At 33.2% G+C, this 20,795-nt stretch overlaps 1 protein-coding gene across 1 annotated transcript; it reads right to left on the reverse strand.

Annotated features, from left to right (window-relative positions):
* Positions 1-13,283: 13,283 nt before the first annotated feature.
* Positions 13,284-20,653, reverse strand: LOC126716024 (uncharacterized). The gene is made up of 10 exons (XM_050416937.1): positions 20,436-20,653; positions 20,269-20,343; positions 19,880-19,966; positions 17,041-17,097; positions 16,261-16,353; positions 15,117-15,189; positions 14,888-14,963; positions 14,576-14,666; positions 13,837-13,960; positions 13,284-13,722 (listed from the first exon to the last, which is right to left on the reverse strand). The coding sequence occupies exons 1-10, from the start codon at positions 20,484-20,486 to the stop codon at positions 13,718-13,720; spliced, it is 732 nt and encodes a 243-aa protein (XP_050272894.1). The 5' UTR covers positions 20,487-20,653; the 3' UTR covers positions 13,284-13,717.
* Positions 20,654-20,795: the final 142 nt, after the last annotated feature.

Below are 20,795 nucleotides of genomic sequence, written 5' to 3' on the forward strand. Positions count from 1 at the left end.
TTATTTTTGAGAGAGTTTCAACCTATGGCGTCCGCTCTTGATGATAGCTCTTTTATCATCAGACCAAGACACCAATCAGTTTTTTATGTAGGCGGGGATTGAACCTCAGATCTCTTATACAACCATCAGAGACTTTAGTAATTAAATAATTCATAATTTAACCACTATGTAAATTTTTTAAATTGAAAAAAAAATACATTTGAACATTATTAAATATCTTATTTGGATAAAAAATACGTCCTATATTTTTTTAATTGACAAAAATACATTTGAACATTAATAATAAAAGTGAACGATTGAATTTGAGTATCACATCAAGAGAATCTTCATTGTAGAGAGATAGAAATTAGGGGGCCGTTTAGTAATGTTGTTCTAATAACGTTGTTTGTATTTTTTGAAAATACGTGTGGGTAAAAAGTGTGTAGAAATATGTGTAATGTTGTTTAAAAACTGAAAATATAGGTTTAAACACATATACCAAATAGACCCTTAATTCTTATAATTCATGAGACTTGCGATGTTTGAGGGATTCTATGACATTTTGTCCTATAAACAACAAAACTTTTAAGAATTCTTAGGAATAATCAATTTCCATCGCAAATCCTACATATATATCAAGGACTTGTTAGATTCCTAGAGATTACGTAATTTATAAATTGGCATGGCCCAATTTCTGTTGTTCATATTATATACTTATAAATGATCTGAATAAGATTGGGGGACAATTTAATATGTTGTCATAGTAATGGAGGAAGCCAGATAGTATTTGTAAGACATAGAAGATCATATATATATATGTATGTATGTATTGAAGAATTTAGGGGACCATGTATATGGACGGATCTATTCATTAGCATTGGGGTCAATGCCTCCTCCCTTTAATAATATTATTAATCCTTTTAAAGGCCATAAAAAAATTTATAGATCTAAAATTTGAAAAAAAAAAAAAAAACAACAAAAATTATCAATTGTAAAGCTAAAAAAAATTAAGTCTAATTAATCAATTTTATCCAAAATAAACAACCTGTCAACCCTATAAAAAATTGCACACAAAATAATTTTGCCCTTACCCATTAGTAGACATTCACATCAAAGGCACACAAAATATCCTAAGTGGCTAAGCAACCTAACCAAGACAAAAGAGAGAGAAACTATGTATGGAGCAAGCATTGTCAACTATAAATATTATTAAAACTAACCTTTGCAACAAAATGGTATATGAGATTTTTATGGATGCTATGATATTATTCGTTGAAAGGGACATTGTTATGACAATTAATACAGATTTGATCATATATGATTTCGGAGATTTAAAAAATGCCGAGTTCTCTTTTTATAAATGATTACATTATAATATTTAAAAAAACAATGATTTTGTGTCTTTTATCTTTGTTAAAGGGATTTATTAATACTAAATGAATGTTTATTTTGAGTTTTTTATTGATTTTTTTTTTTGTTTATACTTTCGCTCCTAATTCCAAGTTATGGCTCCATTCAAGAATGGTGCCAAACAAACATGATATTCCGTCATGAATTATGAATAGTAAGCCTGACACAAATCAAATGCACGGTTTTGTTTGTTACCCTGATCGATGCTTACATAACATAGAAGATCGGCCCCTACAATCGTCATACAAACGTACACGTTAGGATGATGTGTAAAAGCTTTAGGAGCCTAGAAGTTAAAGAATACGACTAAAATTTGCCGTAAGAAAGTAAAATATATCACTTCCATGCAAGCTTAAAAACTTGACATCCCCAGAATACACACGAAATTATGGCTGGAGCTAGCCTATTTTATCACAAGCTAAATTTCTAGCGATTTACACGAGTTTGCCGTAAGAAAGATAACATATTTAGTTTTTTTTTTTTTTTTTTCCTCAAAATTTTCATTTAAATCCGTAGCATATACCTGCATGTATGTCTATTTATATTTTGCTGAATTTTTAAAGCATCATTTTAAATCTTGAACTGAACAAAATATGTATACTTTAGCTATGACCATTAGAATTAGCTGAGAAAATCAATAATAATGAAGCTTCGTGAGGCTTGATTCTCCTGTAAATTAGGATCTTCCTTTTTGTTGTGAAATTTTAAAGTACTCGCAAGTGTACGAATCGTACCGAAGTATAATTTGACAAAAACGAGGTTGAACCCACAGGGATTTGTATGAACGTAGGAAAATTAATTAAATTTTAACCAAATTAATCCTAATCTAGTTTAATAAAAATTGATTGTTTTGAAATTAAAATAAACTAAGTAAATAATTAAACTAAGCAAAGATATAATATAAAGCAGTAAAAGGATGTAAACAACCTAGAGAAAGGAATTAAAGTTTAAGAATTCGCCTTGTAGTAAAAGGATGTAAACAATCTAGAGAAAGGAATTAAAGTTTTAGAATTCGCCTTGTAAGTCATATCAGCATATATTTATGATCATTAATTTTTTCCAACTACTGCATGATAATCTAGAAATCAATCTTGCTATCATGGAAAGTATTCTCATTAAAATCCTTGTTTTAAAAATCAAAAGCATGTTCTTCTTCACTTCTTAAGTATAAAATCAAATTATTAACTGTATTCATTGACAAACAAATCACAAGAGATATTCAATATTATAATCAAGAAATAATAAACTAAGCATTCAATTAATTAAGATAAATCCTAAATCTTGAGAAAAACATGATTGAACTCATATCTAGAATCTCATCTTAGTAAATTGATATGAAGTAAGAACAATTTAAATCATTAAAGAACAACTATTGTGGGAAAAATCAAATCACATAAACAATACTGATAATCCTTAACAAGATTTCATCATCAACTTTAATTATAAATTTAGCTACTCATAGTAATGGAAAGAAAACACAAAAATAAAATACTAAGCATTAAACCAGACAAATTATTAAAACCAACTGTCATGGAAGAAAACCAAAGCGGTAGCTGCGACCTATATGTTCAGCCCCTGGTCGTCCTCTGAATTTTGCCCTAAAGAGCCTTTAAATAGGTCAAATAATCTTATTATAAGTTGAATTCTTGTTTAGAGAAAATCTTAGATTTTTAAACTTCACTTAACTGACGATTTTGGTCCATTTAACGTCAGAATTCAGACTTTTGGTAAACTACAAAGTTGTAGCCCTTTAAGTTAAATTTCTAGCTCAACTTGAATCATCACGATTGGACATCTGAGCCTAAAGTTATGTTAAAAATACTAACTGATGCACAAACTGGAATCCTAATATGAATTGGACTTGAATTCGGTGCAAATTTCCTTTGATCTCTTACTCTAATTGGATTTAAATTTAATTGGGTTGACCTTCTTCAACTTCATCATGACCATTGGAAAAGTAAAGTCTACTAGCTTTTTTTTTTACACAAATCAACTTATTTAATTCTATTTTCCTACAAAATATAAATTCACGCAATAAAATTCAATTAAATACAAAATTGATTATTCTGCATTATTCTAAAACTAAATATAAAATGTATAAATTAACACAAAATAAATATAATAATACTTTCTAATAATAATAATAATATAAATATTTAAAATTGAGTTATTATCGGTGCATGGCCACATTTCTTTTCATTGGTAAAATAACATTCCCCGTAAACATTGGGGAATGTTATAGCAAGAGCCAATGTGTCTGTCAACGCATGTTTTTGCCCACCTTGATAAATTGTTTATTTCCCTGAAAACAATGCAGGAGCCTTTATGATTTGGGATATTATCTCATGACTCTCTATTATTGAGAACACGAATCCCGTCATTTTATTTTCTATGATGTACGGTCCATTTGCATGGGAGATTTTCCTTTAGGTTTTTGGGATTTGGGTTTCTATCTTATCTATGGATGATTTTTATGCACAAATCTCAAAACAAGGCTGTGACTGGCATGGGTTGATGTTAGATTCTTGAGCAATGCTGGTGTCACAATTTCTTAATTCTAGATTCTTTGCAAAAGCTGTTGATGGAAAAGAAACTTAGGAGATGTTGGAAGTTTATGAGTACACGTTTGAAACAGCGTGTTTTATTGGTGTTATTTTAGAAAACAACAATATAACACGTTTGAAACAGCGTGTTATATTGAGATTTGGGTTTCTACCTTTTTCAATTTCTCAATTTTTTTTAAATGGATAATTAATGTATGTTTTAAGGACACATATTAATTGGATCATTTTATTACATGTTAAGATAATTCAACTGTTAGTAATAGATAAAAGTGATATTTAGGTATGTAGTTGGTAAATTGTGTTGATTGTTTAAGATCAATCACTTTAGTATGTTGTGAAATTAGGTATCCTAGATATATTATTCTAGTGGGGATTAATTCAGCCGATTATATCGATTATCCACAACATCAAAAATTTCAATTACCCACACAATATAACCTATAAAAAAACCAAGAATTAAATATCAAAAGCCAAAAAGGAAGAGAGTAAGAGAGACTAGAACCTTGACGATTTGATCAATACCCAAAAGGATAAGAGATCCTATATCTAGAGCATATACATGGAGGGTTGGGATGGCATGCATTCTCGTCAATACTACTGCTAGAGCTTAGAGGCTAGGTTGAGTGCATCCAAAATCTGAGTGGTGACCTAGATTCAAGGAAATTGGAGGTGGCAATCATGGGGGGATTTATTTCACTGAGAATGGGTGTGAAACAGAGGGGAGGAAATTCAAGAGAGGGGGAGAGAAAGAAATTAGAGCAAAATGAGAGGGGGAGAGAATCTTTATTAGGGTTGGGGACAAAACAACGTTATTTGATTTAAAACTAAAAAACATCATTTTACTATATAAATTTTCTTTTAATTAAGAAAATGATTACACACACACACATAGACATATATATATATATATATATATATATATATTGTAAGGACCGGATTTGAGTCCGTAGCCCAAAAAATGGATGGACTTAGGACCAAAAAGTCCAAAACAATGAATTTATAGAGAGTGAGCTGGAAAACTAAGCTAAAATGAGTTGGACAACAAATAAAGTGGGTTCAAATGACAAGAATAGAAAGATAGATTGATTTAAACTAAAGAAAATCATCCTCGGCACAGTCCAAAGAGATCAATTCTTATATATTTCTCACAAGTTTGATTACAAATTTCGTTTCTGATTGTTACTGTGTTTCTCTCTTGATTTCTCGATCCCCTTTTCTTAGAGTCCTTTTTCCATTTTATATTACCTTCCCATTTCATCTCCACCTTTCACGTGTAGATTAGATTGTAGGTGTTGATCCTTGTCTCATCAGCACATTCTTAAAATCTTTAGGTAGTAGCTGTAAGACTGAAAGTTGCTGTTCAGGTATCACTTCCTCATCAATGCGGCTAGAGAGTTAGCTGCAGAGTATTTAATGTGGTGGTAATAGCTTTCCCTTGAGATATTTCATGACCATTCTCTGTCCTGTTCCTTCCTGATGCTTATCCTCACTCATGGAATGATTCAGAATGTTACTCTTGATGGCAAACCACATTCTCTAACCTTGGCTCTGCTTAGTTGAGGACGGATTCTCCCTCGGACCAACCTTTTGGATGACCCTAACCGGATTTCACCTCTTCACTTACTAACACGGTTCCTCATAAAAGTTTTTACCCCTCCTCGAATCATTTAACGTCCTCGGATTGGGCCTCTGGCCCAATATATCCATAAATATGGGCTTCGGGGCCTAACACCCCTACATATATATATCGACACACATGTCGGCCAATTTGGTATTTGTTGGAATCCAAGATCTTGTTAAATTACCAATTTTTTTCTAATAACTTAAATGTGATATAGAGTGAGCGTTTGGGAACTGAGTCTGCGTCCAACATTTCTGCGTTTCACGTTTTCCACTTTTTTTTTTTTTTTTTTTTCCTGCACGTGAACAGTAACCTCACATGGGTTCACTGTGCAGGGGACAAAAATCATTGTTCACGTACTGTTTATTACTGTTTACAGCACTGTTCACGTACTAAAAATATTAAAAATGGGTCCCACGGTACTATTCACACATTTAAAAATTATTTTGTTACAATGTTTTCAGTTTTCAGTTTTTAGTTTCAGCAACAATAAGTTCAATCCAAATGGACCCAGAGTGGATGAGACATGAATCGAACCTCCTGCTTTAATACCTTGTTAAATTGTTGATTCTCTCAAAAGTTTAAACTATTGAAAAATGGTAAATTTAATCATTTAATCACTTAATTCTAACATATCTATCATCAATAACCATACCTCTCGACATCAAAAAGACATCTATGCCTTAGACTGTTGCCCTATAAACGGTACGCAGCTCTTTAACTCAATATGATCGGTGTGGCAATGGCTTAGTTTGTTGAGCTAGATCGGGGCTTGAAGATCTCTAAGCCTCAAGAGTTGGATTGAAAATAGTGATATAAAAAGCTTAGGCCATGTTTGGTGACTATTTTTGTTTTTTGTTTTCAAAATTTTGTTTTAAAAAATTATTTTTATTTTATTAAAAAAAAAAAAACAAATACATGTGTGTATACAATCTCATGCTAGCACAACAGGTACATGCACATGCTGCCAAAGTAAAATAAGTCTAGTACTAACTAAACACATAGATATTGTATCATTCAAACACAACTAAAAGCCAAAAATGAGATATATCTTTTAAACACATAGATATTAAATATCATGAATTCCCTACAAACTCATATTCCATTCCCATTGTGACCTCCTTTGGCTTTTGCTTCGGATGAGAATGTTGGTCTTATGATTTGGAGGCTTTTTGAAGGTGGGTTTTTGATGGTGCACATAAAGGTTGATGCTTGGTTCAACAATGGTGGTGCGACATGGAGGATTTGTGGATGACGATAGGGAGTAAAGGAGGGAGAGACTGGTGGGTTGGCTGCACGTTTCAAAATTTGTCCGTGTGCTTTTGGTTTTATTTGGTTTTATTTTTGTTTTAGCCAAGATTCGAAGCTTGGACCTCATTTACGTGGACTTGCTTTCTCTGCGTTTTCAAAATTGAAAACACCTCGTTAGCAGTTTTCAATTTCTTATGAAAATTGAGATTTGGAAATAGTTTTTGGTTTTAGTATATTTTAAGTTACTAAACATGTTTTTTGCTTTAGAAAATAGAAATAGTTTTTGAAAACAGAAAATTGAGGAAAAAAAATTACCAAACATACCATTAGATTTTTGTAAATTTTAAGAGAGAGAGAGAGAGAGATGTGCGCTTGCTTTTGTTACCAAAACCCTAGTTTTGTCTTAATAAAACTAATAATAAAAACCTATGCTATTGTACATTTCTATTTCTATCTTCTTTCACTCCTAGTTGAATTAAAAACCAACTCAAAAAAAAAAAAAACAAACAAACAAAACAAAAGGGTGTTTCTACAATTATAAAACCGTTGATATGTAAATTAGAAAGGGGAAATCCTTCGGTTTAATTTTAAGAAGTGATAGTGAAGTTGGGGATTACCATCGATTGGGTCTAATGAGTAATTAGGTAATCTACCCTAATCAGTCCCCAAAAAAGACAAAATTTTCTATCAGAAATTTGAACCCCAACGTGGAATAGGTTGGGTTGTGGAAATGATTGTTAGTTTTTGCATTTATACTCGAATGGTACTACTCATCAGAGTCTGGACTGTGGAGTCAAGGACTGAGCGACAGCTTGCTGCCACAGACATCATTATTAAGCTGCCATGCCCATTAATTAGACGGTCAGGCCAATCAAGTCTGCCTTTGGTAACTCCACAAATAGCCACATTTTTTTGCTTATTTTGGGAGTCCCACACCAAAATAAAATTAAAAAAAAATTCCCCTCCTTTTTACTTTTTACCGTATATATATATATATTCAACAAATACACAATCAATAAAATGATCCAAAAGATTCCAAACTTACTCCCAAGTATTTTGACATAGTTGGGGGGCCAAATATTTGTTTGAGAAAGGCACAAGACAAAAAGTGTACTCATGAATTTAATTACATACACACAATCAATAAAATGGTCCAAAAGACTCCAAACTTACTCCCAAGTATTTTGACATAGTGGGGGGGGGGGGGGGGGGGGAGGGAATATTTGTTTGAGAAAGGCACAAGACAAAAAGTGTACTCATGAATTTAATCACATAGGCACAAGACAAAAAGTGTACTCATGAATTTAATCACATAGGCACAAGACAAAAAGTGTACTCATGAATTTAATCACATACATATAATCCCAAGGGCAAAGTAGTTTAACCAAAAAAATAGAGAAAAAAAAAAAAGGCAAAAATGAAAAATTCACCCTCTAATTTTTCAAAATTCATTTCAGTCCTCTAAATTTCAGATTTATTCAATTAACACATTTCTGTCAACTTTTGTTAAATTTTTTTTAAAAAAAATCTAGAAATTTTTTTTCAATCATGAATTGAATTTTTTAAATTAAAGAAAATTTGAAGAAAAATTTAAAAAATTGAAAAATTAATCACAACATATAACAAAAGTCGATGAAAAAACTTTAATTAAATAAACTTGAAAGTTAGAGGACTATAATAAACGAAAATGCAGTTAGAGGACTGAAATGAATTTCGGTAAAACATAAAGTGTAGGTTTTGCATTTTAACAAATATATATACATATTGTGGGGCCCAACAATATTTTGGGCCAGCTCCATTTATTCGTTGGGGCCCAAAGGCCCAAGCCGAGGAAGGTTATGGCCCAGACACTGTAATGCAAGTACAACATAGCATTGGGATACAGCCGAGGACGATTCAATCCTCGGCCAGTCCAAAGTCTCCTCGGAAGAAAGGGTAAAAGTGGTATAGAAACAACTTGGGAAAAAATCTAAAATATTTGTGCCAATAGAAAAGGGGATGCTGGAAAGTGTAAATGATCGGAGAAAGCTGCCCTTACTGCCATTCAATACTCTGTACCTGACAGAGCCATACTCTCCAGCTTTTTCAACCACCCCCAACCACTCCGGGTATGGGCTGATGGGATAAGTATCAGTCTTGGAATGTCGATCCTACACGTGGACGAAAGATAAAAAAACACCAGCTAGTATAAAAGGAAACGAAAGTAATTCCTAAAGGCTAGCGGGGAAAAATGGCCAAAAACCAGAGCCTTCCAGCCCGCCTCCTGGAGAAAGACTCCTAGGGCGAAAATAACTTAGCCATGTATGAACGTCACGAAAAGACTCACCGCCTGGTGACTAAGGCCTAGCCTTTCAAACCCACGCTCTACAAATGATATTGTTTGGGTCTATTTACGTGCGAACCCAACACTGTTGTGGTTCGATACGAATCGTATCCTTACATATATATATATATATATATATCTATGTGTGTGTGTTTTTTTTTCTTTCTTTAATTATAAATCATACCAATATTATTAGGAATAGAATATCCATCTCCAATTAGATAATTAGAGAGAAGCTTTGTTTGTTCTTAGCTAATTGATGTTTAGGGTTTTTGTTGCAGCCTTAACTTAAGTAATGCTGTTTCTATTTTCTGAGACTTCGCAGTTCGCACCGAATGTTGATATGAAACTTTTGCAAAGAAAAAGGTACCAATAGTTGGGAGATGAATTATATTTATATACATCTTGAAAATTTGTGGTTTGACACTTTGGCTAGCCTTGCATCCTATGCAGTGGACATATATAGCACGTGTTCAAAAATAAGACAATAGAACAAATGAACAATAATTAGTGTATATCTTGCACATGCACAACTTAAAAGTTAAAACCCTTAAATTTATATAACGTGATTGTATTTCACTGCTACTTGAAAAGGACTAGTCTTAGGGTTCTCTATTTCGACAATTCACATGCAATATAGTCTTATAATAATCAATAACCCCCGTGAGTTCGTACTTTATCATAGCTCAGAGGCCCGGTCATGAAAACCAACCAATATATATATATATATATATATATATATATATATTTTTTTTTCTTTTTGAAGAAAACCAACCAACATTCAATTAAACTATTTACCTATTGTTAATGAGCGATGCTAACGATTGTGAAGAATTTTATAGTTCAATTAACACTTTTAACAAAAATATTTAAAGTTAATTTAAATCATCTCTTCTAACTATCAAGTTATAAAAAGAAAAAAGAAAAAAGAAAAAAAATGGCTAACAACGCAACCTATATAACAATATTTATGATAAGGCTGCTATATAATGAATTTTACAAAACCAAGTGTCATAAATCACAGAAAAATAAAAAATAAAAAAAATTAAAGAAGTTACAAATTTTACTAAATATGGCTTACAAATAGATATAAAAATAAAGATTGATGGATTTTAATAAAATAATAAATGAATGTCTGAATTACTTTTTATGCTTGGTAATACATTAGTTTGTAAAAATTATGTAGTAAAATTTGTAATTCCTAACAACACTCATCCTAAATGAGAAGTGTGACGTTTGCAATATTTTCACATGCAGTAAGTCCTAAATGATAGATTACTGTTGATTTTAATTTGAATCCATCATTAAAGCACTTTCTTTTCCATTAATAATAGCAAGTAATAAATTTATCATCTAAGATTTGTTGTGAAATTATTATAAAAATGTTGTGAACATAACAATGATAGTATTTCTCTTCTTGAATTACTACGTTGTTGAAATCTACTAATTGCAACATTGCTACATTTGTTTGTCAACTTTCTTTTTTTATTTTTATTTTTTTTATAAAGTTATAAATTTTATGCAGTAAAATTTATAATTGCATTAGTATATTTTTAAAATTTATATAATCTTTAACATTTTCTTTTCAAAAATTGCTCTGGAAAGAGAGAGAATCTGGAAATTGGATTCCATCCGGGCCTGAGTGAGATAATATATAAACTGAAGAAGAAGCAGGCCAGGAGGCCACTCAAAGGGCCAAAAGTGTGTATTTTTATTTTGTTCATGCATGTGGTGTGGGTTGGTTTACTAGACTGCAGGCTGACAATAAACACGTACAAAAGCATTTGTTATTTCTTGTCCCCGACACAGGACACAATTGATTGACCAAGAAACAAGAAAAAGTTAATGGTTATCTTTCTTTCTTTGTTGTTTTTCGTACAGTCAAAACTTTTTGCATCCATGGCAATCTCGTCAATATAATTAGGAAAAATGAGACAAAGTGTTTTTTTATATTAAAAAAAATAAGAAATAAATTAGTAGGGAATGGAATTATGAATTTAAAAAGGGGTTTAAAGCATTTCAAATATCATTCAAGGAGGAAGTGTAGTTTCAAGCTACCTTGGATAAAGGATCTTCTATGGTTTGTAAATGTTAATGTGTTTGTGTGTAATAATTGAATGTTGGGTGAAAGTATAAAAGAAGAATATACAAAAGTTTACGTGGTTTGACTTGATGACTTATGTCCATGGTAAAAAAATCATTAAATGATTACATATTGATATTAAACACACGTATTATAGATTTACAGCGAACCTAATGTAGAGTTTATATACTAGTAAATACTTGACTAACCCTATATTAGCCACAGATTAATCTAATGTTAAGTTGTTTATTCTACAAGTATATGAGCCTATAATTGGTTTGAGTTACTTGAAACATAATGTATTAAATACCCCCTCAAACTAAAGGTGAAAACTTGAGTTTTGAATGTATAGCTTAGTGTGGCACTTACGTTGCTCAACTGACATGACAAAATTTTGTGTCATTGACATGACATTGATGATGAAGTTGACGTCTTTTTAAAACCATTTTAGGATGACTTTAGTCTTATAGATTTGATTAGTAACTAATATTAGAGATGGTGCCTCACCAAGGGGAGGTGATTAGTTCGAATTTTTTCCTCTTGAAATGACAACTTAATTAGAAGAAAAAAGTTAATAGGTACTCTAAAGGCATTAGTTTAAGATATTTAATACAATTGGTTTGAGTTACTTGAAGCATAATGTATTTAATACCCCCTCAAACTAAAGGTGAAAACTTGAGTTTTGAATGTATAGCTTAGTGTGGCACCTATGTTGTTCAATTGACATGACAAAATTTTGTGTCATTGACATGACATTGATAATGAAGTTGACGTCTTTTTAAAACCATTTTAGGATGACTTTAGTCTTATAGATTTGATTAGTAACTAATATTAGAGATGGTGCCTCACAAGGGGAGGTGATTAGTTTGAATTTTGTCCTCTTGAAATGACAACTTAATTAGAAGGAAAAAGTTAACAGATACTCTAAATGCATTAGTTTAAGATATATTTTTAGAAACTTTTTATGAAAAAAAATGTAATTAATTTTTTTACAGCTTTTTATATTTTTTATAAAAATTATATCAAAATTTTTCTAAAATGGTTTATATACGAACTCGTTTTTTTTTGCTAAATATATATGAACCTGTTAAGTGTTAACAGACCCTATCTAGAATACTTATATGGGATTCATATAAATTAGTATGTAATATGTATAGAGAATAGACACACACAAAGGAGCTACTCCCAAGAAAAGAAAGGATAGAGAAAGTATGATTGAGTGGTCATGAATTACAAGGTTCAATTCATTGTATTTCGTAGGGAGAGAAAACAAAGACACGAGGGCGACTAGAGTCAAGAAGATGAGTTTTTGAAGTATTCTTAATGTTTAGTTGTTTACCATTGATTGTGATCCCCGTTAAGGCGTTAATCAATTGGTTTACACACTATGGGCATGCCTCTCTCTCAATTCTTTTGTTAGTTTCTTCCTGTTACTAATTATTGTGCCATAATAATGGTCAAACAAGTAAGTAATTAGGGTCATTGAACGGCCAATGGGTTAGACTTTAAGTTTCTATTTGCTGTCATTTTCTGACAAGTTATAAATACACCCCCCCAAAAAAATCAACAAAAAAAACAAAGAAACAAACCAGCACCGACACCAACCTTTTTTATTTTATTTTTTATTTTAGGGTGAAAGCTGAAAACTTTAACTAAAACGGCTAAATTAGCCTAAAGTATGTAATAAAATTGTGGTGTCCACACTAAAAAGTTTAGAACGTCAATAATATATTTAGCCAGACTATGAGCAATTGAGTTACATTTTCTTTGTATGAGAATAAAGTAATGGATCAAAACACTGAGGTGGTAAGTTAGTAACTCATTGTGAGCTTATATGAAAATCAATACTTGTAATTCATCATTTATGAAGAATGTTTTTGGAAAAAATTTGTGTTAATATAGGCAACCTTGCAGCTCAATGGCATCACTACTGTCCTTTATTAGGAAAACTAAGATTCAAAACCCCACTCTTCCATGGCTGTAACAATCAAATTATTAAGAAATTAAATAAATATAGGTAGAACTTAATCCAAATTCCAACAAAAAAAAAACTTTGAAAAAATGCGGCCAACTTAATGAACTATTTCAACTTGTTTTGAAGGATTTTTTTTAACACTTATAATAAATCTTGCTTTAAGTTAACAATTACTACAATGTTAACTCCTCCCCATTTCTACAGATAACACAGAAAACAGAAAATGTTAATATAGCTTCCAAGTTCTAAAGAGAATAAAAAATAATAACTACAATGTTATTGGCAAACTAATTTCATGATAGGATTCTGTGACAAGGCAGAATGGGCAGAAAAAGGCCAGCACATATGATTTGATAACGTGAGGATCATCTTTAGTAGAAGCTTGTCGTCTTTCATGCTTGATAGAAAAATTTGTTGTTTTTGTAACACCATGTGACCATGCTCCTCCCATGTAAAACACAATGGGAAAATGTGACAGCTATAAAGTATATAGCTTTCACTTCTTCCATTATCACGCTGCAAAGAAACAGTAAAGAAGTTTGTTTCATATTCATAATTAAGAGAAAATTACTCCAGAACCAGCAGCCAATAAATATATTGGTTAAAAAATCATAAATGCATAGGACTGACTTGATAACTTTAAATTCTGAATCAATTTCTCCACCATAATTCTCTGCTGCACCCCACTCAAAGATTCAGAGTTCATAATTGCATTAGCAACAACTATGACTGTAGAAGGAGAGGAGGCATTGACCTGCAATTCAATAAGATATTATAAGAATTGTATCAAGATAGCTCAGTGACAGTGGCACCATCCGTGGTGTCCGATTTCTGTGGTTCGAACTTTACCCCCAAGTGCTTCCCATTGAAAGTGACTCCCCACAATAATTGGAGGTAAGACTGTCCACCAATTACCTCTCTCAAACGCTACAAAAGTGAGGGTTTTATGCACTAGGTACAAACTATATTATAAGAATAATATTAGGAAGTGTCTTTAATAAAGATTATTAATTTTCAGGCAACAAGGTTGCAAAATAAAACAGTTCAGAAAAATTACATTTTAAACATTATATTTTAGGGGTGTAACAAATTAAACCTTAACCCATTTAAGTGTAACGACATTTTGTTTGGGGTTTTAATATAGGGTGAGGCTTTAATTTATCACCATTTCAAACCTCGGGGTTTGATTTGTTACACCCATAACCTATAAGGTTTAAAATGTAAGTTTTCCAAACAGTGTTTGTGTAGTCTAAAGGGGCCTCAGGCCCATATCAAGAGACGGTCATAATCTCATGGACTAAAAAAATTGGAAACAGGTGAATGTCTTACCCAACTACAAATAGGAGGGCCTCAAGAAAAGGATGTATACCCAAACACGGCCATTTAAGCCAACTGCTGTCTCAAAGGAAAGCTTCTTCCCCAAAGCATCGAGAACTGGACATGTTGGTGAGCTCAGGAGCCTAGAGACAAGACAAGAGATGAATCAATGTATCATTATAGCATAGAGGAAATCTCAAGCTTTATAACTATGCTATATAGTGGGGTGCATAAGTTATGTCTAACCATCAATAGGAGGGGGGCGAAAATGATATATGGTTACCATGAGTTCAGGCTCATGTCTAGATTTTAAAAAGGTCTGTCAAACATCAAATATGAATTAGAGGGGAAGCAAAATTCTCACATTCTTGACAGACCAGTTGAAGATTCAAACATGTAGCCATCTTTAAGCTGGCCAAATTCTGCTGCTTTCCCACTGGCTGACAAATGCAAAACAAGGTAATGAAAAGGTCAAGAGATGACCCAAAAAATCAAATCAACAAGTAAACTTGGAAACTAATAAAAGTCAGAAGCATGACATATATATATATGGGGTAACATCAGACAAAATAAATAAATAAATAGAAACCAACCATCAGTGCATGACAACTCAGGATTCATGCCAGGGTTTGCCTTCACGACCCGAACATAGAGCAAAGTACCTATCTGCAGCACAACACATTAACAAGAAGAAAAATATTGCAGAAGCAAACAAATAATTGATATAAGTCAATCATCATTTTCCACTTTGCATAAATCAAGAGACAGAAATATTAGAGTAGAGACTGTCAATGTTTTCAATACTACAATCACCTTTCTTAATTTTTTTAAAGAGTATATCTTTTAATCCATAACAAAGAACTGACTATGGTGTAAAGCAAGCTCTTAGAGCAGTCAAACAAGGAAAGAGACTGTTCATGCTATTAACTCATTGCCAAATACAATCCAGAAAGAAAAGTGTAGCCTTTTCCTTTAATTTCAAAATTAAGAAAATTAACTTCTTTTTAGAAGGAACCAGAATAGTGTGGAAAGAAATGCATCTAGCAAGTATATGAATGTAGAAGTCATATCTAGTTTACAGCTTCAACGATCTTATCTGTTGGAAAAAGGATTCTCTGAAGTCAAAAGGGCAACACCACAAGAAGTTGAACCATGATACCAATAGTCAGGAGATGTGTAAAACTATTTCTAAAAGATCTCCACAGAGTTGAAGATGTTTGTGCTTTTAACTAGTTCAACAATATCCATGACATCATCCATATATTGCAGGCAAGCCACTGGCAGCAAAATGAAGATCAACTACTCTTTTTTCCTTGGATTGGTAAGTAACATATACACCCCGTGAATCTTTAACTCACAACCTCAACCTCCCTTCCCATCCTTATGGGGAGAGGAAGTACCATTTGAGCTAGAGCTCATTGGCAGCAAAATCAAGACCACTGTTCAGGTTGCCTTCAGTGGTATGAGTGAGAAATATTGATTTTCTTTCTCTTATTTTCCAACAGAAAGACCTCGAGGAAGCAACTTTGAATTTAGAACACCTCTCAGCCTTCTCTCCCTATGTGTTACAACCTAAAGAAAAATAATATAAGATGTAGGAAAACACAACGAATTGACTTCCCAGGAAATATGCATACAATGATGCATGGGTACATGATGTATCCATGGTTAAACTAAAGAATGAACAACCTTGTCTTTGCAATTAACATATAAGCATGACCTTAAACTTGTACACACCTCAAACCTTGGTATGTTTCTTCTAGTTCCTCCTTCAAATGCAAGCACAGGCAAAAATGCCAATCCAGGTCCTTTTATGTCCACAAGAAAGTTCTGCAAATGATGGACAAAAAGATCATATAAAGTTATTCTAAAGTTCATAAAAACACAAAACTTTTTGACAACGGGTACTTTTTAAGTCCAAGAAAGGTATTATAAAGAAATTCAATGCAAAAAACCAGTAATTTACATAAAGAGAGAGTATTCACTTGGAAGCATACTTCCAAATTGTGGCCAACCCTAGCTAATAGGATCCATACCCGACCACAAATTTTAGGGACTAAGGCGTTATTGTTGTTGTGTCTATATATATATATATATTCATTCTAAAATTCAGATCCATTCAAATCTCCACGTCAACATTGGTACCCCCTTTCTAAAAACACAGCAATATCATCATCAAGGTTGGGATGTCTAACTTGCAGGCTTGCAGTGCGCGCACACACACACACACAATTTTTATTTTTTAAAAAACATACATAGATTCATAGGTAAAACAGACACTACAAGTAACTTTTTTAAGTCCTCAGAGAGGGAATTCAATCTCTACAGAGATTAGAACAACTGCTATAATTTCATGAAATTCATAAATAAACTAGGGTACATGGATTGTAACAATTAAGGGACAAAATGGCTGCCAAAATTTTAAAAAACAACAAAGCTAGAATAAGAAGAAGTTTCTTCTAGCAATGGAGGTTAATAATACCAAATTCAATAATGTAATCAAGTAAAATTTCTTACATCTGCTTTAGAGTCCACCACAATTCCAAGAACAGAATCTCCTGCATGAGGCACGTACTGTACAAAGTAACAAATTCACAACATTAAAAGAAGAGGAAAAATAAGAAAAATAGAAACAAATTGAAAGGCATGTAAAGGACTGCCACAAATTTTTTATTTTATTTTTGATAAGTATGTGAAGGAACTATAGCAAACAATTTAGAGATCATTGTCACCCAATCTAATTGACAGAATCAAAGCACCACTGAAGTATACAACATAAAAAGGAAAACTATCCATTTTCAATACAGGGCTGGAATAATCACCAGTGAGCGCATAACCTAAAACACTTCAAAATTAGTCCCAACCTGTTGAAGATGATGCAAAACGCACCACATCGGTAAGTTTGAAGACCAAAGCTGATAAACTGAAGCGCACCGTTTCATTAAAAAAAGAATCATCAAACGCACTATTTCATTAATGCAAACAACTGAGCCAATGGTCTTGCTCAAACAGTGTCTTATTGGATGTTTAAATATCAGTTATCTAGGCGCGTAAATCAGTTAGAGAGCTGAGCCTAACTCCCTCCACATTATACGGATCCAATCCGTAAATCCAGGGTTACAGTTTTTATTCAGTTAGTGATATTGTTTAGTATAAATACAGCATCATACTTCTGAATGTAAAATAAGCAAGGTTTAATACATTTTTTACTCTTTCATCTCTCTCTCTTTCTCTCTCTTAACTTTCTCTACAATTCTCAGCAATACTCTTTGTACTTGCTTGTTGTTCATCAATCTTGCTAAACACAGTTAGATTTCTATGTTAAATTTCTTCATGGTATCAGAGCCTTTGGTCTCTGCAAGCAATTCAACCATGGCAGCATCTAGCTCAGCTATGGCTTCTTCGTCTACAGCTCCTATTACTTCTGTGAATGGATTCAAATATTATGTTCTTTTCATTGATCACTTCACTAAATTTACTTGGATTTATTTGCTTCAAAGTAAATCTGAGGTCTTTGATAAGTTTGTTCATTTCAAAAACCAGGTTGAAAATCAGTTTTCTGTCAAAATAAAGACCTTGAGGTCTGATGGAGGTGGGGAATACACATCTAACATTTTCAAGTCTTATCTGTCCCAAAATGATATCATACATCAGATTTCTTGCCCATACACTCCTCAGCAAAACAGCTTGGTTGAAAGGAAGCACAGACATCTTGTTGAGGCCATAATCACATTGCTGTCTCAAGCTTCCATTTCAACTGCCTATTGGTCTTATGCTGTTCAAACAGCAGTCACATTGATCAATTTACTTCCCACTTCTGTCTTAAATTTTCATTCCCCTTGGCAAAAGTTATATAATTCCCAACCTGATTTCTCACAGCTCAAAGTCTTTGGTTGTGCCTGTTATCCCTATCTCCTATACCTCCCATAAGCTAGAACCTAGATCTAAAGAATGTCTTTTTCTAGGATATTCCACACTCTCTAAGGGCTATCTTTGTCTTGATCTTGTTACTAAACATCTTTACACCTCTAGGCACGTGGTCTTTAATGAGTCCAAATTCCCTTTTTCCACCACTTCTCCATCTTTATCTGCATCCCCTTCTTCAATACCATCCTCAGTGTCTAATCCCTTGTGGCTGTCTAATCTCCTTTATCTTCACTCCACTAATCAGAATTCTCTTTTAGGACCTTACAACTCTTCCACTACCTCTCCCCAACCTGATCTCACCTCCTTTCCACCTTTCACTGAATCCCTACCAATTCATCTCCACAAGACAGTTCAACTATACCTACTTCTGCAGTTCCCAATTCTGCCATCCTAGTTCCTTCAGTCCCAGCTTCAGCAGAACCTACCACAGTACCTACCAGCACCACTGACCTTTTTCCTATTTCCTCACCCACCAGCACCATCCAAAATACCCATCCTATGCAAACTAGATCCAAGAGTGGAATTACAAAACCCAAACTATGCTACAAAGCTATTATGGATTACTCTTACGCAGAACCTCACACTTACAAGATTGCTTCTACATATCCAAAGTGGTGTGAAGCTATGGATGCTGAATTCCAGGCTCTTCAAAAACAGGAAACTTGGTTCCTGGTTCCACCTCCTCCTAATGTAAATTTGGTTGGCTGCAAGTGGGTGTTTAAGCTCAAGTTACACAGTGATGGTAAATTAAGCAAGGTTTAATACATTTTTCACTCTTTCATCTCTCTCTCTTTTTCTCTCTTAACTTTCTCTACAATTCTCAGCAATACTCTTTGTACTTGCTTGTTGTTCATCAATCTTGCTAAACACAGTTAGATTTCTCTGTTAAATTTCTTCACAACCTACCCCCCACCAAATGCCATAGTCTCAATTTTTCAGGGTTAGTTATGAATCCTCAACAAATTAGTCAAGGTTTGTCACATATATTCTTTTCTACCACTCTGCTCCATCCGAAGGCATTGCCACCTAAAATAGATTATTGCCATCATTTGCAGGTTCAACATTAGTGCCTTAGATGCATGGACATTAATTTGGGATGCCATACTTGTGTCGTATCTATATTGTAACAATGTTCTATTTGCCGTTATATCATGTTATAATTTTTCAATGTCCGTGCATCCTAGACAAATGCCTACTAGAAAACATTGCAATTCCACGTAGCATCGGAATGAAAAATACACAGTAGGTAAGGTATCTGGTTATTGAATTACTTAAAAAAGAAGAAAAAAGAAGAAAAAAAAAAAAAAGAGCTTGAACAACATTAAGAATCATAATAAGGTAACAATACACTAGGACATGTAAAAATCAAAGCTTGTAAAGATTGATTTATTTTGTTGGCACTCAGCATACAATTTAATACAATACTCACCCTTTTCTGGGAGCTTTCGACCCAATATTTGTTTGGATTTGAGAACCTGAGCTTTCCAGCCTTCATGACAGAAATAGCATCACAATCCTGAAAATTTACCCAAGATGAATGCCAATCAACCTCTAATCAATGAAAATGGAATAAACATACAATTTTTACTATAAGCTGATTTTTTCCACTCATACAAGAAGAATAAAAACAAAAAGGTCACGGGTTCGAGTCCAGGAATCAGGCTGCCTACCAATCACCTCTCCCAAAACCCCGCAAAAGTAGGACCTTTGTGCACAAAATTTTATAGAAAAGAATAAAAAATAATTAAGTTTACCCATTTGACTTCTCTATCCCATTCAAGTGAAAAAAAAAAAAAAAACCTCAGGCAAAGAACAGACCTGTCGGAGACCACCACCGAGTTTTAAGGTTTGGTTAGTCATGTTTGAGAGATCGAGAACGACGTCGCCTGGTACCTAAAGCACCCACCAAAGAATAAAATTGGTTAATTGAGTGACTGTTTGTAACTGGTGAGAAGGAGAGAGAGAGAGAGAGAATGTGTACTTACGACTGACTGGTCCACAAAGCTCGTTGGTGAACTGGTGGGCTTGTTTTCCATTGTACACCTTTTAAGAGAAAGGCCGCCGCGTCTGTGCTGTTTTTGTTTGAGAATCAGTGATCAGAAATTGGCGTTGTGGGTGTGAGTGCATATAGAAGAAAGAAGAGTGCAGGGAATTTTTGTTCTTTGAGGTTTGAAGTTTGAAGTTTGAACACGGCAAGTCGTGTGTGAGGACCGAAACAATAGAAAGCTAAAAGCCTAAAACTACTGTGTGGCAAAACGACTTGTCGTATAGAATTTGATTTAGGCATTGCAGGAGCTTTAATCCACATTTGCTCTCCTCAATTTTTAACACTCCCCCTCAAGAAT

This window comes from Quercus robur, chromosome 2, assembly GCF_932294415.1.
Source record: "Quercus robur chromosome 2, dhQueRobu3.1, whole genome shotgun sequence".
In the NCBI taxonomy this organism is placed as follows: Eukaryota; Viridiplantae; Streptophyta; class Magnoliopsida; order Fagales; family Fagaceae; genus Quercus; species Quercus robur.

What these genes read in the sequence shown, in the direction of transcription:
- LOC126716024 (XM_050416937.1), bottom strand. Translation starts at nt 20,486, where the DNA reads ATGGAAAACAAGCCCACCAGTTCACCAACGAGCTTTGTGGACCAGTCA. An exon ending in TCGAAAGCTCCCAGAAAAGG is followed by an intron (nt 17,098 to 19,879) that starts GTGAGTATTGTA and finishes TACTTTGTACAG; the next exon opens with TACGTGCCTCATGCAGGAGA. An exon ending in TCAACTGGTCTGTCAAGAAT is followed by an intron (nt 14,667 to 14,887) that starts GTGAGAATTTTG and finishes TCTTGTCTCTAG; the next exon opens with GCTCCTGAGCTCACCAACAT.